Below are 19,570 nucleotides of genomic sequence, written 5' to 3' on the forward strand. Positions count from 1 at the left end.
GAATATTCAACCATAATTGAATCTGACCATGCCCCACTACTATTGGATCTGTCCTTCCCACTTAACTACTCTGACCGCGCTCCATGGAGACTTGATACCACACTACTAACAGATAAAGAATTCTGCCAAATGATTTCAACTGCCATAGACAATTTCTTGGAAACCAATAGGGACGACACTGTTTCTCCCTCCCTGCTCTGGCAGACCCTTAAAGTAGTAATAAGGGGGGACATTATTGCATACACATCTAGGCTGAACAAAGCTAGGAGGCAAGAACAGGAGCAACTTCTCAACTCAATGATTGACATAGATAATCAATACTCTGACTCTCCCACCCCGGAGCTTTACAAAAATAAGCTGAATCTCAAAGCCAAATACGAGTTATTAACATCCGATAAGACAGAACGTATGCTGCTGAAATCACGAGGCTTTGTTTATGAGCATGGGGAAAAGGCTGGTAGAATGTTAGCGCATCAATTAAAATGTAAATCCTCTGACCAACAGATTCCACAAATTAAAAGAGAAAATGGGGAGCTTACAACTGACCCCCTCGAAATCAATGAGACTTTTAGGGCATTTTATTCCAAATTGTACACTTCTGAGGCACCCAATGATGATACCAATATGCAACATTTCTTCACAAATTTAAATGCCCCTGTTATCAACCCTGTTCATAAAGCAGAACTTGAACTACCCTTCCAAGACACCGACATTTATAATGCAATCACAGCTATGCAAAGTAGTAAGGCCCCGGGCCCTGATGGATACCCCATCGAATTCTACAAAAAATTCTCAACCAAATTAACTCCGCTCATCTTAGAAATGTTCAATGACTCAATGGATAATGAGGCCCTGCCACAGACGCTAACAGAGGCATTCATAACCCTTTTACCGAAACCAGGGAAAGACAGAACGGAGTGTGGTTCACATCGCCCCATCTCGCTGCTCAACAGCGATGTCAAGATATTAGCTAAAGCACTATCCCGGCGTCTAGAGTCCGTCACAGACGAGGTGATCTCCCCTGATCAAACTGGCTTCATGCTGGGCCGCCACTCATTCTCTAACATCCGAAACCTTCTAAATGTCGTACATTCTCCTACGTCCGAGGAGGTACCTGAGGTGGTTATCTCCCTGGATGCGGAGAAGGCTTTTGACAGAGTGGAGTGGGCGTACTTATTTGAATGTCTGAAAGCTTTTGGCTTTGGACCCACTTTTATTGCATGGATCAGACTACTATACTCATCTCCTAAGGCAGGGGTCGGCAATTAGGTTTGGCCTCGGGCCAAAATTTTTTTGAGCCACTAGATGGCGGGCCCGAACATAATCAAAGGCTAATTTAAGTAATTGATTGTTTTAAAATGTGACACGTTCTAATGCTTTGACTTTTCTTTCGACTGTACACATCGCTAGTCAACTAACACAGCTTGTTTTGTGAACCTGCTAACAATGTAAAGTAGTGTTCTAGTTAACTAGGTAGCTGTCCAATCCATTATGTTGCAGTATTTTGGCTTGATTAGCGAGTTTGTGTTGTGATTCTCAACAACGTTGAAACGTAGTTTCACACTTTTCCATATTTTTGAATAATAAATGTGTGGACTGACGATGTAGCGTAGCCTAACTTATTCTAATAATTATGTAACAGTTTCATTCTGATAATTATTCCCCCCTCCTCCCAGACAAGGTCACATTATTATTATTGGATTGGTTGTTTGCGTGCCGGGTGAAGTTAGCCAAACATTTAACCTGCTAGCAAGAGAAACATAATGTCACTCTCCAAAGGTCTAAAGAGGAAAGTTGACGGTGGAAACAGGGCATTTAAAGAGGAATGGACAGCGAACTATACGTTCATCCTACCTGGTTTCATCAATGCAAAGCCGTTGTGAGAGACATTTTCCGTGCTCACAATGTTCCCTTTCTATACGCGAGTCGTCCTTTTCGTCAATGAATGCGATAAAGACGCACGAGAGGAATCGATGGATGCATAAAAACCTTGAGAACTGCCTGTGGATTAAAGTGACGTCAATATCACCAGATATCAAGCAAATACTGACCGATGGGAGATGCTTTTTGTTTGCGCCGATTTTGTTTTCAATGTTTTTCAGAAAATTAAACAGAATTTGCGTTGTTACTGTTCATATGTGTGTTGCAGTCACATATACGTAAACATTACGTTTGAATGGCTTACTGAGCTCGTGTTATTTTGTTCAAACCACACACGGTATGTCGGCTATTTCAGCACCGTGACGCGTTGTCCACCTGCTTATGATTCACTCTGAGGGGTTCAGCGTCAGTGCGCTTCGGTGCACCTTGCTGCCTGATTGTCTGTCCCTGTGTCATTCACTCTCAACATGGATAAAAGTACAATAAGCATTATTCAGGTGGAGTTCGATTCTCTATTCGGACATTATAGGCGCTATATGTGGGACTGTCGGTCCGATATTATTATAAAAAAATAAAAAAAATAAAAAATAAAAAGTGGATTCTCAAAATAATCTGCTGGGCCAAATATTATTGGTGACGGGCCAGCAATGGCCCACGGGCCGCCTATTGCCGACCCCTGTCCTAAGGCATCGGTAGTTACGAACGGGAAACGCTCCACATTTTTCTCATTGTCGAGAGGGACACGCCAGGGGTGCCCGCTGAGCCCACTCCTATTCTCATTCGCCATCGAACCTCTGTCTATCATGTTAAAATCTTCTCCAATAATAAATGGAATTTCTAGATGGGGGAAGGAACACAAGGTGGCGCTATATGCCGACGACTTACTGTTGTATGTATCTGAACCGGTGCAATGCATTTCCCATATAGTTCAGATGCTGCATAGATTTGGTAGCTTTTCGGGATACAAGATCAACCTCACTAAGAGCGAATGTTTTCCAGTGAACAACCTAGATCTCGCAATCCCACAATGTGACTTGCCCTTCCATTTGTCTAAATCTGGCTTCAAATATTTGGGAATTAATATTACACGGTCCTTCTCTAAACTACATGAAAAAAACTTCACGCCCCTTGTTAATAAATTAAAAGATGATTTACAGAAATGGAGGTCCATTAATTTATCACTGGCAGGGAAGATCAACTGTATTAAGCATTAAGATGAACGTTCTACCCCGATTCCTCTACCTTTTCCAATGTCTCCCTATATTCCTCCCAAAGTCCTTCTTCTCGTCCATAGATAAGTCCATATCATCTTTCATTTGGGGGGGGTAAAGTCCCTAGAATACAGAAAAGACTTCTACAGCGACATCGGTCCCAGGGCGGACTGGGCCTACCAAATTTGCTTTATTATCACTGGGCTGCCAATATTCAGAAAATCATATACTGGGTCCATTCACCACAGCCGTCTTGGTGCTTAATAGAAAATGAGTCATGTCTTTCAACATCCCTCTCCGCCTTGATTACCTCCAAACTCCCTCTATCTGCCCCACACTACACCTCTAACCCTGTTGTTGTTAATACATTACGAATATGGTCACAATTTCGACGCCACTTTGGTTTAAAAGATTTCTCCAACCTAGCCCCTATCTGCAATAACCACCTTTTTGTCCCCGCCAGAATAGACAATGCTTTCGCCTTATGGAAAAGACTCGGTCTCTCCAAATTTAAAGATCTCTATACTGAGGGCGTCTTCTCGACCTTTAATCACCTCTCTCAAAAATTCAACCTTCCCCGCTCAAGTTATTTTCGATACCTCCAGGTCCGACATTTCATTAAAAGTTTGGATCCAAACTTCCCAAATGCACCACAACCTTCTGCTATAGATGATATCCTCCAAATTCCTCCCAATCTAAAAGGCCTAATATCAAGTATTTACTCTAGCATATCATCCCTCGGAGACACTTCCCTCCACAAAATTAAAGAGAAATGGCAGGAGGAGCTAGGGGACGTAATACCCGATGACTCCTGGACTGAGGCTCTGACGAGAGTTAACGGGAGCACATCATGTGCTAGACTAGGCGTAATCCAATTTAAGGTCTTGCACCGAATTCACCTTTCCAAATCTAGGCTAGCCAGAATCTATCCTGACGTGGATGAGAATTGTAGCAGATGTCATAACGCTCCGGCAACGCTAACACACATGTTTTGGTCATGTCCCTTATTATTTGATTATTGGTCAGCAGTTTTCAGGACCCTCTCACAGGCACTAGATCTGAACCTGCAACCTAACGCCTACTCAGCTATCTTTGGCATAGCGCCAACTGACCAACAGATTATTAACAAGCATAAAGACATTGTGGCATTTGCCACTCTACTTGCTCGACGGAGGATTTTGCTTTTTTGGACATCCCCCAAACCACCGAATTCCTCCTTATGGTTGACTGACCTTATGCTTCACTTGAAACTTGAAAAGATTAAATATACACTTAGGGGGTCCAAAGACCGCTTTTATTTCACCTGGAACCCAATAATATCCTATTTCAACAAACTAAAAACCCTCCCTGACAATGCAAGTGCGCTGGATGCTGAGTGATGACATATGTTGTGAATCTATTTATCAGGATAAACCCCTAGAGATACATCATCTCGTTCTAGAGAGGGACATATTACAATCATAACAGACATGGTATCACAGACCAACACGACCATCTCATCTATCCTCACTTACAAATGAATTGCACTTTATTTCTCTTTATCTCTTTGATTACTTACCTGTACTGTCTTCATTACCTATCACCACTGTTATTATTATTATTATTATTTATTGTTGTTTATTTATATCCTTCGTCCTGGGATGCACCACTTGGGATTTTGTGGGGGGGGGGGGGGGGGGGGGGGGGGGTTGGGACATGTTTGTGTTTTGTGTAAAAACAAACCAAAACTGAAAAGTATTATTTTTGTATATCTGTAACATCTCAATAAAAAGAAAGTAAAAAAAATATTTAAAAAAATAAAATAGAAACCATTAGACAAGGCGTTTTCAAGGCAAGCTCTTCTGTGTCAGGCAATTTAGAATGTTGAAGTTTTTCCAATTGTCCCATTGTGATGCAATAAGAAACTATTACAACATTTGCAACATTTGACAGTGCTACAAAAACACTGTGTGCATTGGCCATTGAGATAATATAGAGATATTGAGATATTGAAAGTACTGGGATTCATCTTAATTATGTATTTTCCAGTTTTGGATATACTGCCAATGCTGAGGTAGGTGTGGGATGCATTAAATGCTAATCAAATGTTGGTGGAACAACAGTCACAGTCACTTTCTGTAAGATTTCCCAAACATCAATACCTATGTTGTGTGTGCGTGTGCGTGCATATGTGCATGTGTGTTTATGTAACAGGGAGACTGAGGACCTGGACCTGAACATCCAGTGTGAGGCCTTTGAGGATTCCATGGCCGAGGATGCGGAGGAGATGGAGAGGGTGTACGGAGGCATCGACATGAGCAGTCACCAGGAGGTCTTCACCTCCCTCCTCACCAAAGTGAGCAGCTCCCCAGCCTCTGTCCAGCTGCTGTCCATCCTGCAGGCTCTGCTGCTGGTGGCTCCAGGACGGGGAGACGTGTGGCTGACCCTGGAGGCCCTGGCTGTCCGTGCCACTCTGCTGGCCCACGACTCACAAATGGACTCCGCTGAACGTTTGATGGAGCGCCTGCTCTCTTCCAAGAGACAACAGATCTCAGCCAGTCCCAAGACCAAGACCACCAACAGGGCAATCCAGACAGACTTGCTCGGCAGCACAACCAACCAATCAGACATGGCTTCCGTAACTCCCCCTCCTCCCCCTCCTCCCCCTCCACTTCCTGCTGCTACCCCAAACCCTCCTCCTCCCCCACCCCCACCCCTGCCAGGCACCACTTATGGTGCACCCCCACCACCTCCTCCTTTACCTGGGATGCCACCTCCTCCTCCACCACCTCTACCAGGGATGGGGCAGGGAGGTCCACCTCCTCCCCCTCCCCTGCCTGGTATGGGCCCCCCACCTCCCCCTCCCCTGCCTGGTATGGGCCCCCCACCTCCCCCTCCCCTGCCTGGTATGGGCCCCCCTCCCCCACCACCCCCTCCCCCAGGTATTGGAGGAGGTATTATTGTGCCCCAGAACGCTCCTCTCCCCAAGGCCAGCCGCTGTCCCACACTGCGCATGAAGAAGCTCAACTGGCAGAAGCTGCCCTCCAGAGTGGTGTCTGAAAGCCAATCCATGTGGTCGTCAGTGCAGTCTGATTCCCTGGAACCTGACTACTCCAGCATTGAGGAGCTCTTCTGTCTGCCAGTGACTGACTCAAAGGCCAAAAGTACCAACACTACGGTCAAACGAGAGCCCAAAGAGATATCCTTCATTGATGCCAAGAAAAATCTAGATTTGAACATATTCTTGAAGCAGTTCAGATGCTCACATAAAGACTTTGTAGCTATGATCCAAAATGGGGACCGTTCCAAGTTTGACGTCGAGGTGCTGAAACAGATGCAGACGTTACTGCCGGAGAAACATGAGATTGAGAACCTCAAGTCATACCAAGGGGAGATAGAGAAGCTGGCCGGTGTGGATCGGTTCTACCTCGAGCTCCTATCAGTTTCATGCTACACCATGAGGATCGAGTGCATGCTTCTCTGTGAGGAGACCCCTTCTGTGTTAAAGATGCTGCAACCCAAAGCTGAGCTGCTGGACGCAGCCTGTGAGAGTTTGAAGGAGAGCACCCGCCTTCCAAGTTTCTGCAAGCTCATACTTGACATTGGAAACTTCCTCAACTATGGGAGTCACATAGGCAATGCAGATGGCTTCAAGATCAGCACCTTGCTGAAGCTCACAGATACCAAAGCCAACAAGTCCCGTATCACATTGCTCCATCACATCCTGGAGGAGGCGGAGAAAACCCATGCTGACTTGCTGAACCTTCCGGATGATCTAGAGATCTGTGAAAAGGCTGCTAGAATAAATGTGGATTCTATTCAGGCAGAGTCGAGCTCACTGGTCAAACGGTTGAAGGGTTCTGAGAAAAAAGTGTCCTCTTCTTCTCAGGAGGATATCAAGCAGCAGTATCTCACTGCTATGAAGGGGAACCTGGAGGCCTGTGAGAAGCTGCAGGAGCTCTTTGCCTCCATCAAAAAGAAGAAGGAAGAGCTAGCAGAGTATCTGTGTGAGGACACGTCCCGCCTCTCACTAGAGGAGCTGTTCAACACCATCAAGACCTTCAGAGGACTCTTCCTTAAAGCAATCAAGGAAAACCAGACCTGGAGAGAGCAGGCCATCAAGGCAGAGAAGAGGAAGAAACAGCAAGAGGAGGATGACGCCAAGAGACCGAGGGGGGAGAACGGAAAAATAATTCGTAAAGCCCCCCCAGTCCAGGAGGAGGGCTGCATCATGTTGGACCACCTGTTGGCTATGATGAAGGGCAATGCACTAAGGAAGACCACCAGGGCCCAGGCAGACAGGGGCAGCCTGCCCTCTAATGACAAGAAAAGGGATAGCACCCAGCCTGAACATGCCAAGCTTGAGCGATCATCAGCCGTAGATACCCAATATGGCATAGAAGTGGACAAGGTGGCATCAACCATTCAGCAAGGATCGCAGGACAGACTGCCACACACAGGGGAGTCCACATCAGGCCTTCCAACAGGACTCAAACTGGATTAATCAGAGACCATCGCCCCCCTCAATCCTGGATTGGATCCCCTGCTCAAGGAGGGATCTTCAGAGAGAGATGAGGGCATCAGTGGCGGCTCCTGCCAAATCTCTCAGGGGGGGCAATTGTTGCGTTGATGGTTAAGGTGACACGTTCAAGGGTAAATTCACCTAAATCAGCGGGCTTAAATAAATTGACTCTCACAGCCAAAAAATAAATAATAAAAATAAAAAAAAGCTCTTTGGTCTTGCCCATTGTGGAGAGGTTGGGGTCTGATTGATTGAGTGTGTGGAGTGTGTCTTTTATAAAGGTAACGAGTTCAAACTGGTGCAGTTAATACAGGTAATGAGTGGAGAATAGGAGGGCTTCTTAAAGAAAAACTAACAGGTCTGTGAGAGCTGGAATTATTACTGGTTGGTAGGTGATCAAATACTTATTTCATACAATAAAATGCAAATTAATTATTTAAAAGTCATACAATGTGATTTTCTGGATTTTTGTTTTAGATTCCGTCTCTCACAGTTGAAGTGTACCTATGATAAAAATTACAGACCTCTACATTCTTTCTAAGTGGGAAAACCTGCAAAATCAGCAGTGTATCAAATACTTGTTCTCCCCACTGTAGTTACCGAAATAAAACACAGATCAAAAGATTTAATGTACGATTCAAGTAGCCGATGTCCTTGACAACTGGTAAATGTGGTGGAGCAGGATTTAGCTTCTCTGAGGAGTTAAGTAGAGAGAGCAGCCTGTGGCTGTGGAAAGGATTGGGCTTAAATTGAGGATACACTAAAACGTGAAACTGACAAGCGCCAAAAAAGCTCCCCTGCCAGTTCCTGCCAACAGAGACTTGTTGAGACCAGCGTGCAGGGGGTTGGCACGGGTTCACACCGAGGCTGGTTGAGGCAGAAATCGAAGGACGTCGTGTGTTTTTATATTCCTCATTCGATTCCATGCATTACAATAAGCCTGTCCACCGATTTTCTACCTCCATGGTTGGAACCACGAGACTAGACACTACATGGTCATGGATGTGCCTAGGGACACAGCAAGCATGACCAGGGAAAGTTGTCTCCACAGGACCTGAAGCACAAAGCACCAATTCAGTTCAAGAAAAGAGAAAGAGTAGAGAAATGTATGCTTGTTACACAGAAAGTGTTAAAAAATAAAACTGACGTCATAATCTGCCCTCTAGGGCCAGCATCAGGTGCAGATCAAGCGTCAAGGGGGTTACTATCGTTGAACAGAGAATAGTGGCTTTAAGATGGCACAGACAAGGCTCGTCTGAAAGTAAAACATCAAAATATCGAGGGCATTAGTTATAAGTTACCCCTAATGGGCCAGCATCAGGTGCAAATGAAAAGTAACATTATTTAAAAAAAAATATTGACATACGGTCACTGAGTATTGCAGAGTACTATTTTTGTTGCTTTAATAAAGGCTGGCAGTCTTTAATTTAACTGTTGTTGGTGTGGACTATATACTGGGGAGGTATTTGAATGAATGAATGAATGAATGGTCTTTATTGTCATTGCTACAGTACAGGTACCAAACAACGAAATTTAGGAGGGGTGGCTCCCCTGGTGTTAGGAAAATAAATAAATAAATATATATATAATATTCAGGGGTCAAAAAATGTATACAAATATCGGATCGGTATCGGTATCGCCGATACCCGAAGCCCAGGTATCGGTATCGGTATCGGTAGTGAAAAAGTGGGATCGGGACATCCCTAGCTAAAATGTTGTCAGCGTTCATGGACCAAATTGGATGTGTCGATCCATGGCGCTTCCAATTTCCTCACGATAAAAAATTCTCATTTTTTTCACACGTCCACCATTCGTATAGCAGAATTGATTACTTCTTTATAGACAGAACACTACTTCCCTTTGTCAAAAACGTAGAATATTCAACCATAATTGAATCTGACCATGCCCCAGTACTATTGGATCTGTCCTTCCCACTTAACTACTCTGACCGCGCTCCATGGAGACTTGATACCACACTACTAACAGATAAAGAATTCTGCCAAATGATTTCAACTGCCATAGACAATTTCTTGGAAACCAATAGGGACGACACTGTTTCTCCCTCCCTGCTCTGGCAGACCCTTAAAGTAGTAATAAGGGGGGACATTATTGCATACACATCTAGGCTGAACAAAGCTAGGAGGCAAGAACAGGAGCAACTTCTCAACTCAATGATTGACATAGATCATCAATACTCTGACTCTCCCACCCCGGAGCTTTACAAAAATAAGCTGAATCTCAAAGCCAAATACGAGTTATTAACATCCGATAAGACAGAACGTATGCTGCTGAAATCACGAGGCTTTGTTTATGAGCATGGGGAAAAGGCTGGTAGAATGTTAGCGCATCAATTAAAATGTAAATCCTCTGACCAACAGATTCCACAAATTAAAAGAGAAAATGGGGAGCTTACAACTGACCCCCTCGAAATCAATGAGACTTTTAGGGCATTTTATTCCAAATTGTACACTTCTGAGGCACCCAATGATGATACCAATATGCAACATTTCTTCACAAATTTAAATGCCCCTGTTATCAACCCTGTTCATAAAGCAGAACTTGAACTACCCTTCCAAGACACCGACATTTATAATGCAATCACAGCTATGCAAAGTAGTAAGGCCCCGGGCCCTGATGGATACCCCATCGAATTCTACAAAAAATTCTCAACCAAATTAACTCCGCTCATCTTAGAAATGTTCAATGACTCAATGGATAATGAGGCCCTGCCACAGACGCTAACAGAGGCATTCATAACCCTTTTACCGAAACCAGGGAAAGACAGAACGGAGTGTGGTTCACATCGCCCCATCTCGCTGCTCAACAGCGATGTCAAGATATTAGCTAAAGCACTATCCCGGCGTCTAGAGTCCGTCACAGACGAGGTGATCTCCCCTGATCAAACTGGCTTCATGCTGGGCCGCCACTCATTCTCTAACATCCGAAACCTTCTAAATGTCGTACATTCTCCTACGTCCGAGGAGGTACCTGAGGTGGTTATCTCCCTGGATGCGGAGAAGGCTTTTGACAGAGTGGAGTGGGCGTACTTATTTGAATGTCTGAAAGCTTTTGGCTTTGGACCCACTTTTATTGCATGGATCAGACTACTATACTCATCTCCTAAGGCAGGGGTCGGCAATTAGGTTTGGCCTCGGGCCAAAAATTTTTTGAGCCACTAGATGGCGGGCCCGAACATAATCAAAGGCTAATTTAAGTAATTGATTGTTTTAAAATGTGACACGTTCTAATGCTTTGACTTTTCTTTCGACTGTACACATCGCTAGTCAACTAACACAGCTTGTTTTGTGAACCTGCTAACAATGTAAAGTAGTGTTCTAGTTAACTAGGTAGCTGTCCAATCCATTATGTTGCAGTATTTTGGCTTGATTAGCGAGTTTGTGTTGTGATTCTCAACAACGTTGAAACGTAGTTTCACACTTTTCCATATTTTTGAATAATAAATGTGTGGACTGACGATGTAGCGTAGCCTAACTTATTCTAATAATTATGTAACAGTTTCATTCTGATAATTATTCCCCCCTCCTCCCAGACAAGGTCACATTATTATTATTGGATTGGTTGTTTGCGTGCCGGGTGAAGTTAGCCAAACATTTAACCTGCTAGCAAGAGAAACATAATGTCACTCTCCAAAGGTCTAAAGAGGAAAGTTGACGGTGGAAACAGGGCATTTAAAGAGGAATGGACAGCGAACTATACGTTCATCCTACCTGGTTTCATCAATGCAAAGCCGTTGTGAGAGACATTTTCCGTGCTCACAATGTTCCCTTTCTATACGCGAGTCGTCCTTTTCGTCAATGAATGCGATAAAGACGCACGAGAGGAATCGATGGATGCATAAAAACCTTGAGAACTGCCTGTGGATTAAAGTGACGTCAATATCACCAGATATCAAGCAAATACTGACCGATGGGAGATGCTTTTTGTTTGCGCCGATTTTGTTTTCAATGTTTTTCAGAAAATTAAACAGAATTTGCGTTGTTACTGTTCATATGTGTGTTGCAGTCACATATACGTAAACATTACGTTTGAATGGCTTACTGAGCTCGTGTTATTTTGTTCAAACCACACACGGTATGTCGGCTATTTCAGCACCGTGACGCGTTGTCCACCTGCTTATGATTCACTCTGAGGGGTTCAGCGTCAGTGCGCTTCGGTGCACCTTGCTGCCTGATTGTCTGTCCCTGTGTCATTCACTCTCAACATGGATAAAAGTACAATAAGCATTATTCAGGTGGAGTTCGATTCTCTATTCGGACATTATAGGCGCTATATGTGGGACTGTCGGTCCGATATTATTATAAAAAAATAAAAAAAATAAAAAATAAAAAGTGGATTCTCAAAATAATCTGCTGGGCCAAATATTATTGGTGACGGGCCAGCAATGGCCCACGGGCCGCCTATTGCCGACCCCTGTCCTAAGGCATCGGTAGTTACGAACGGGAAACGCTCCACATTTTTCTCATTGTCGAGAGGGACACGCCAGGGGTGCCCGCTGAGCCCACTCCTATTCTCATTCGCCATCGAACCTCTGTCTATCATGTTAAAATCTTCTCCAATAATAAATGGAATTTCTAGATGGGGGAAGGAACACAAGGTGGCGCTATATGCCGACGACTTACTGTTGTATGTATCTGAACCGGTGCAATGCATTTCCCATATAGTTCAGATGCTGCATAGATTTGGTAGCTTTTCGGGATACAAGATCAACCTCACTAAGAGCGAATGTTTTCCAGTGAACAACCTAGATCTCGCAATCCCACAATGTGACTTGCCCTTCCATTTGTCTAAATCTGGCTTCAAATATTTGGGAATTAATATTACACGGTCCTTCTCTAAACTACATGAAAAAAACTTCACGCCCCTTGTTAATAAATTAAAAGATGATTTACAGAAATGGAGGTCCATTAATTTATCACTGGCAGGGAAGATCAACTGTATTAAGCATTAAGATGAACGTTCTACCCCGATTCCTCTACCTTTTCCAATGTCTCCCTATATTCCTCCCAAAGTCCTTCTTCTCGTCCATAGATAAGTCCATATCATCTTTCATTTGGGGGGGGTAAAGTCCCTAGAATACAGAAAAGACTTCTACAGCGACATCGGTCCCAGGGCGGACTGGGCCTACCAAATTTGCTTTATTATCACTGGGCTGCCAATATTCAGAAAATCATATACTGGGTCCATTCACCACAGCCGTCTTGGTGCTTAATAGAAAATGAGTCATGTCTTTCAACATCCCTCTCCGCCTTGATTACCTCCAAACTCCCTCTATCTGCCCCACACTACACCTCTAACCCTGTTGTTGTTAATACATTACGAATATGGTCACAATTTCGACGCCACTTTGGTTTAAAAGATTTCTCCAACCTAGCCCCTATCTGCAATAACCACCTTTTTGTCCCCGCCAGAATAGACAATGCTTTCGCCTTATGGAAAAGACTCGGTCTCTCCAAATTTAAAGATCTCTATACTGAGGGCGTCTTCTCGACCTTTAATCACCTCTCTCAAAAATTCAACCTTCCCCGCTCAAGTTATTTTCGATACCTCCAGGTCCGACATTTCATTAAAAGTTTGGATCCAAACTTCCCAAATGCACCACAACCTTCTGCTATAGATGATATCCTCCAAATTCCTCCCAATCTAAAAGGCCTAATATCAAGTATTTACTCTAGCATATCATCCCTCGGAGACACTTCCCTCCACAAAATTAAAGAGAAATGGCAGGAGGAGCTAGGGGACGTAATACCCGATGACTCCTGGACTGAGGCTCTGACGAGAGTTAACGGGAGCACATCATGTGCTAGACTAGGCGTAATCCAATTTAAGGTCTTGCACCGAATTCACCTTTCCAAATCTAGGCTAGCCAGAATCTATCCTGACGTGGATGAGAATTGTAGCAGATGTCATAACGCTCCGGCAACGCTAACACACATGTTTTGGTCATGTCCCTTATTATTTGATTATTGGTCAGCAGTTTTCAGGACCCTCTCACAGGCACTAGATCTGAACCTGCAACCTAACGCCTACTCAGCTATCTTTGGCATAGCGCCAACTGACCAACAGATTATTAACAAGCATAAAGACATTGTGGCATTTGCCACTCTACTTGCTCGACGGAGGATTTTGCTTTTTTGGACATCCCCCAAACCACCGAATTCCTCCTTATGGTTGACTGACCTTATGCTTCACTTGAAACTTGAAAAGATTAAATATACACTTAGGGGGTCCAAAGACCGCTTTTATTTCACCTGGAACCCAATAATATCCTATTTCAACAAACTAAAAACCCTCCCTGACAATGCAAGTGCGCTGGATGCTGAGTGATGACATATGTTGTGAATCTATTTATCAGGATAAACCCCTAGAGATACATCATCTCGTTCTAGAGAGGGACATATTACAATCATAACAGACATGGTATCACAGACCAACACGACCATCTCATCTATCCTCACTTACAAATGAATTGCACTTTATTTCTCTTTATCTCTTTGATTACTTACCTGTACTGTCTTCATTACCTATCACCACTGTTATTATTATTATTATTATTTATTGTTGTTTATTTATATCCTTCGTCCTGGGATGCACCACTTGGGATTTTGTGGGGGGGGGGGGGGGGAGGGTTGGGACATGTTTGTGTTTTGTGTAAAAACAAACCAAAACTGAAAAGTATTATTTTTGTATATCTGTAACATCTCAATAAAAAGAAAGTAAAAAAATTATTTAAAAAAATAAAATAGAAACCATTAGACAAGGCGTTTTCAAGGCAAGCTCTTCTGTGTCAGGCAATTTAGAATGTTGAAGTTTTTCCAATTGTCCCATTGTGATGCAATAAGAAACTATTACAACATTTGCAACATTTGACAGTGCTACAAAAACACTGTGTGCATTGGCCATTGAGATAATATAGAGATATTGAGATATTGAAAGTACTGGGATTCATCTTAATTATGTATTTTCCAGTTTTGGATATACTGCCAATGCTGAGGTAGGTGTGGGATGCATTAAATGCTAATCAAATGTTGGTGGAACAACAGTCACAGTCACTTTCTGTAAGATTTCCCAAACATCAATACCTATGTTGTGTGTGCGTGTGCGTGCATATGTGCATGTGTGTTTATGTAACAGGGAGACTGAGGACCTGGACCTGAACATCCAGTGTGAGGCCTTTGAGGATTCCATGGCCGAGGATGCGGAGGAGATGGAGAGGGTGTACGGAGGCATCGACATGAGCAGTCACCAGGAGGTCTTCACCTCCCTCCTCACCAAAGTGAGCAGCTCCCCAGCCTCTGTCCAGCTGCTGTCCATCCTGCAGGCTCTGCTGCTGGTGGCTCCAGGACGGGGAGACGTGTGGCTGACCCTGGAGGCCCTGGCTGTCCGTGCCACTCTGCTGGCCCACGACTCACAAATGGACTCCGCTGAACGTTTGATGGAGCGCCTGCTCTCTTCCAAGAGACTGATCTCAGCCAGTCCCAAGACCAAGACCACCAACAGGGCAATCCAGACAGACTTGCTCGGCAGCACAACCAACCAATCAGACATGGCTTCCGTAACTCCCCCTCCTCCCCCTCCTCCCCCTCCACTTCCTGCTGCTACCCCAAACCCTCCTCCTCCCCCACCCCCACCCCTGCCAGGCACCACTTATGGTGCACCCCCACCACCTCCTCCTTTACCTGGGATGCCACCTCCTCCTCCACCACCTCTACCAGGGATGGGGCAGGGAGGTCCACCTCCTCCCCCTCCCCTGCCTGGTATGGGCCCCCCACCTCCCCCTCCCCTGCCTGGTATGGGCCCCCCACCTCCCCCTCCCCTGCCTGGTATGGGCCCCCCTCCCCCACCACCCCCTCCCCCAGGTATTGGAGGAGGTATTATTGTGCCCCAGAACGCTCCTCTCCCCAAGGCCAGCCGCTGTCCCACACTGCGCATGAAGAAGCTCAACTGGCAGAAGCTGCCCTCCAGAGTGGTGTCTGAAAGCCAATCCATGTGGTCGTCAGTGCAGTCTGATTCCCTGGAACCTGACTACTCCAGCATTGAGGAGCTCTTCTGTCTGCCAGTGACTGACTCAAAGGCCAAAAGTACCAACACTACGGTCAAACGAGAGCCCAAAGAGATATCCTTCATTGATGCCAAGAAAAATCTAGATTTGAACATATTCTTGAAGCAGTTCAGATGCTCACATAAAGACTTTGTAGCTATGATCCAAAATGGGGACCGTTCCAAGTTTGACGTCGAGGTGCTGAAACAGATGCAGACGTTACTGCCGGAGAAACATGAGATTGAGAACCTCAAGTCATACCAAGGGGAGATAGAGAAGCTGGCCGGTGTGGATCGGTTCTACCTCGAGCTCCTATCAGTTTCATGCTACACCATGAGGATCGAGTGCATGCTTCTCTGTGAGGAGACCCCTTCTGTGTTAAAGATGCTGCAACCCAAAGCTGAGCTGCTGGACGCAGCCTGTGAGAGTTTGAAGGAGAGCACCCGCCTTCCAAGTTTCTGCAAGCTCATACTTGACATTGGAAACTTCCTCAACTATGGGAGTCACATAGGCAATGCAGATGGCTTCAAGATCAGCACCTTGCTGAAGCTCACAGATACCAAAGCCAACAAGTCCCGTATCACATTGCTCCATCACATCCTGGAGGAGGCGGAGAAAACCCATGCTGACTTGCTGAACCTTCCGGATGATCTAGAGATCTGTGAAAAGGCTGCTAGAATAAATGTGGATTCTATTCAGGCAGAGTCGAGCTCACTGGTCAAACGGTTGAAGGGTTCTGAGAAAAAAGTGTCCTCTTCTTCTCAGGAGGATATCAAGCAGCAGTATCTCACTGCTATGAAGGGGAACCTGGAGGCCTGTGAGAAGCTGCAGGAGCTCTTTGCCTCCATCAAAAAGAAGAAGGAAGAGCTAGCAGAGTATCTGTGTGAGGACACGTCCCGCCTCTCACTAGAGGAGCTGTTCAACACCATCAAGACCTTCAGAGGACTCTTCCTTAAAGCAATCAAGGAAAACCAGACCTGGAGAGAGCAGGCCATCAAGGCAGAGAAGAGGAAGAAACAGCAAGAGGAGGATGACGCCAAGAGACCGAGGGGGGAGAACGGAAAAATAATTCGTAAAGCCCCCCCAGTCCAGGAGGAGGGCTGCATCATGTTGGACCACCTGTTGGCTATGATGAAGGGCAATGCACTAAGGAAGACCACCAGGGCCCAGGCAGACAGGGGCAGCCTGCCCTCTAATGACAAGAAAAGGGATAGCACCCAGCCTGAACATGCCAAGCTTGAGCGATCATCAGCCGTAGATACCCAATATGGCATAGAAGTGGACAAGGTGGCATCAACCATTCAGCAAGGATCGCAGGACAGACTGCCACACACAGGGGAGTCCACATCAGGCCTTCCAACAGGACTCAAACTGGATTAATCAGAGACCATCGCCCCCCTCAATCCTGGATTGGATCCCCTGCTCAAGGAGGGATCTTCAGAGAGAGATGAGGGCATCAGTGGCGGCTCCTGCCAAATCTCTCAGGGGGGGCAATTGTTGCGTTGATGGTTAAGGTGACACGTTCAAGGGTAAATTCACCTAAATCAGCGGGCTTAAATAAATTGACTCTCACAGCCAAAAAATAAATAATAAAAATAAAAAAAAGCTCTTTGGTCTTGCCCATTGTGGAGAGGTTGGGGTCTGATTGATTGAGTGTGTGGAGTGTGTCTTTTATAAAGGTAACGAGTTCAAACTGGTGCAGTTAATACAGGTAATGAGTGGAGAATAGGAGGGCTTCTTAAAGAAAAACTAACAGGTCTGTGAGAGCTGGAATTATTACTGGTTGGTAGGTGATCAAATACTTATTTCATACAATAAAATGCAAATTAATTATTTAAAAGTCATACAATGTGATTTTCTGGATTTTTGTTTTAGATTCCGTCTCTCACAGTTGAAGTGTACCTATGATAAAAATTACAGACCTCTACATTCTTTCTAAGTGGGAAAACCTGCAAAATCAGCAGTGTATCAAATACTTGTTCTCCCCACTGTAGTTACCGAAATAAAACACAGATCAAAAGATTTAATGTACGATTCAAGTAGCCGATGTCCTTGACAACTGGTAAATGTGGTGGAGCAGGATTTAGCTTCTCTGAGGAGTTAAGTAGAGAGAGCAGCCTGTGGCTGTGGAAAGGATTGGGCTTAAATTGAGGATACACTAAAACGTGAAACTGACAAGCGCCAAAAAAGCTCCCCTGCCAGTTCCTGCCAACAGAGACTTGTTGAGACCAGCGTGCAGGGGGTTGGCACGGGTTCACACCGAGGCTGGTTGAGGCAGAAATCGAAGGACGTCGTGTGTTTTTATATTCCTCATTCGATTCCATGCATTACAATAAGCCTGTCCACCGATTTTCTACCTCCATGGTTGGAACCACGAGACTAGACACTACATGGTCATGGATGTGCCTAGGGACACAGCAAGCATGACCAGGGAAAGTTGTCTCCACAGGACCTGAAGCACAAAGCACCAATTCAGTTCAAGAAAAGAGAAAGAGTAGAGAAATGTATGCTTGTTACACAGAAAGTGTTAAAAAATAAAACTGACGTCATAATCTGCCCTCTAGGGCCAGCATCAGGTGCAGATCAAGCGTCAAGGGGGTTACTATCGTTGAACAGAGAATAGTGGCTTTAAGATGGCACAGACAAGGCTCGTCTGAAAGTAAAACATCAAAATATCGAGGGCATTAGTTATAAGTTACCCCTAATGGGCCAGCATCAGGTGCAAATGAAAAGTAACATTATTTTAAAAAAAATATTGACATACGGTCACTGAGTACTGCAGAGTACTATTTTTGTTGCTTTAATAAAGGCTGGCAGTCTTTAATTTAACTGTTGTTGGTGTGGACTATATACTGGGGAGGTATTTGAATGAATGAATGAATGAATGGTCTTTATTGTCATTGCTACAGTACAGGTACCAAACAACGAAATTTAGGAGGGGTGGCTCCCCTGGTGTTAGGAAAAAAAAAAAAAAAATATATATATAATATTCAGGGGTCAAAAAATGTATACAAATATCGGATCGGTATCGGTATCGCCGATACCCGAAGCCCAGGTATCGGTATCGGTATCGGTAGTGAAAAAGTGGGATCGGGACATCCCTAGCTAAAATGTTGTCAGCGTTCATGGACCAAATTGGATGTGTCGATCCATGGCGCTTCCAATTTCCTCACGATAAAAAATTCTCATTTTTTTCACACGTCCACCATTCGTATAGCAGAATTGATTACTTCTTTATAGACAGAACACTACTTCCCTTTGTCAAAAACGTAGAATATTCAACCATAATTGAATCTGACCATGCCCCAGTACTATTGGATCTGTCCTTCCCACTTAACTACTCTGACCGCGCTCCATGGAGACTTGATACCACACTACTAACAGATAAAGAATTCTGCCAAATGATTTCAACTGCCATAGACAATTTCTTGGAAACCAATAGGGACGACACTGTTTCTCCCTCCCTGCTCTGGCAGACCCTTAAAGTAGTAATAAGGGGGGACATTATTGCATACACATCTAGGCTGAACAAAGCTAGGAGGCAAGAACAGGAGCAACTTCTCAACTCAATGATTGACATAGATCATCAATACTCTGACTCTCCCACCCCGGAGCTTTACAAAAATAAGCTGAATCTCAAAGCCAAATACGAGTTATTAACATCCGATAAGACAGAACGTATGCTGCTGAAATCACGAGGCTTTGTTTATGAGCATGGGGAAAAGGCTGGTAGAATGTTAGCGCATCAATTAAAATGTAAATCCTCTGACCAACAGATTCCACAAATTAAAAGAGAAAATGGGGAGCTTACAACTGACCCCCTCGAAATCAATGAGACTTTTAGGGCATTTTATTCCAAATTGTACACTTCTGAGGCACCCAATGATGATACCAATATGCAACATTTCTTCACAAATT

General features: G+C 44.6%; 2 protein-coding genes across 2 annotated transcripts; both read left to right on the forward strand.

Moving 5' to 3' along the window:
• Positions 1 to 837: 837 nt before the first annotated feature.
• Positions 838 to 8,807, forward strand: LOC308173008 (inverted formin-2-like; the record flags this gene model as incomplete). The annotated part of the gene is made up of 3 exons (XM_080547975.1): positions 838 to 1,163; positions 5,286 to 7,449; positions 8,760 to 8,807. The coding sequence occupies 3 exons, from the start codon at positions 838 to 840 to the stop codon at positions 8,805 to 8,807; spliced, it is 2,538 nt and encodes an 845-aa protein (XP_080404101.1).
• A 1,497-nt stretch (positions 8,808 to 10,304) lies between these two features.
• Positions 10,305 to 18,264, forward strand: LOC308173009 (inverted formin-2-like; the record flags this gene model as incomplete). The annotated part of the gene is made up of 3 exons (XM_080547976.1): positions 10,305 to 10,630; positions 14,746 to 16,906; positions 18,217 to 18,264. 3 exons carry the CDS (start codon positions 10,305 to 10,307, stop codon positions 18,262 to 18,264), a joined length of 2,535 nt encoding a protein of 844 aa, XP_080404102.1.
• Positions 18,265 to 19,570: the final 1,306 nt, after the last annotated feature.

The sequence above is a fragment of the Nansenia antarctica genome, assembly GCF_963989245.1.
Source record: "Nansenia antarctica genome assembly, chromosome: 18".
Classification (NCBI taxonomy): Eukaryota; Metazoa; Chordata; class Actinopteri; order Argentiniformes; family Microstomatidae; genus Nansenia; species Nansenia antarctica.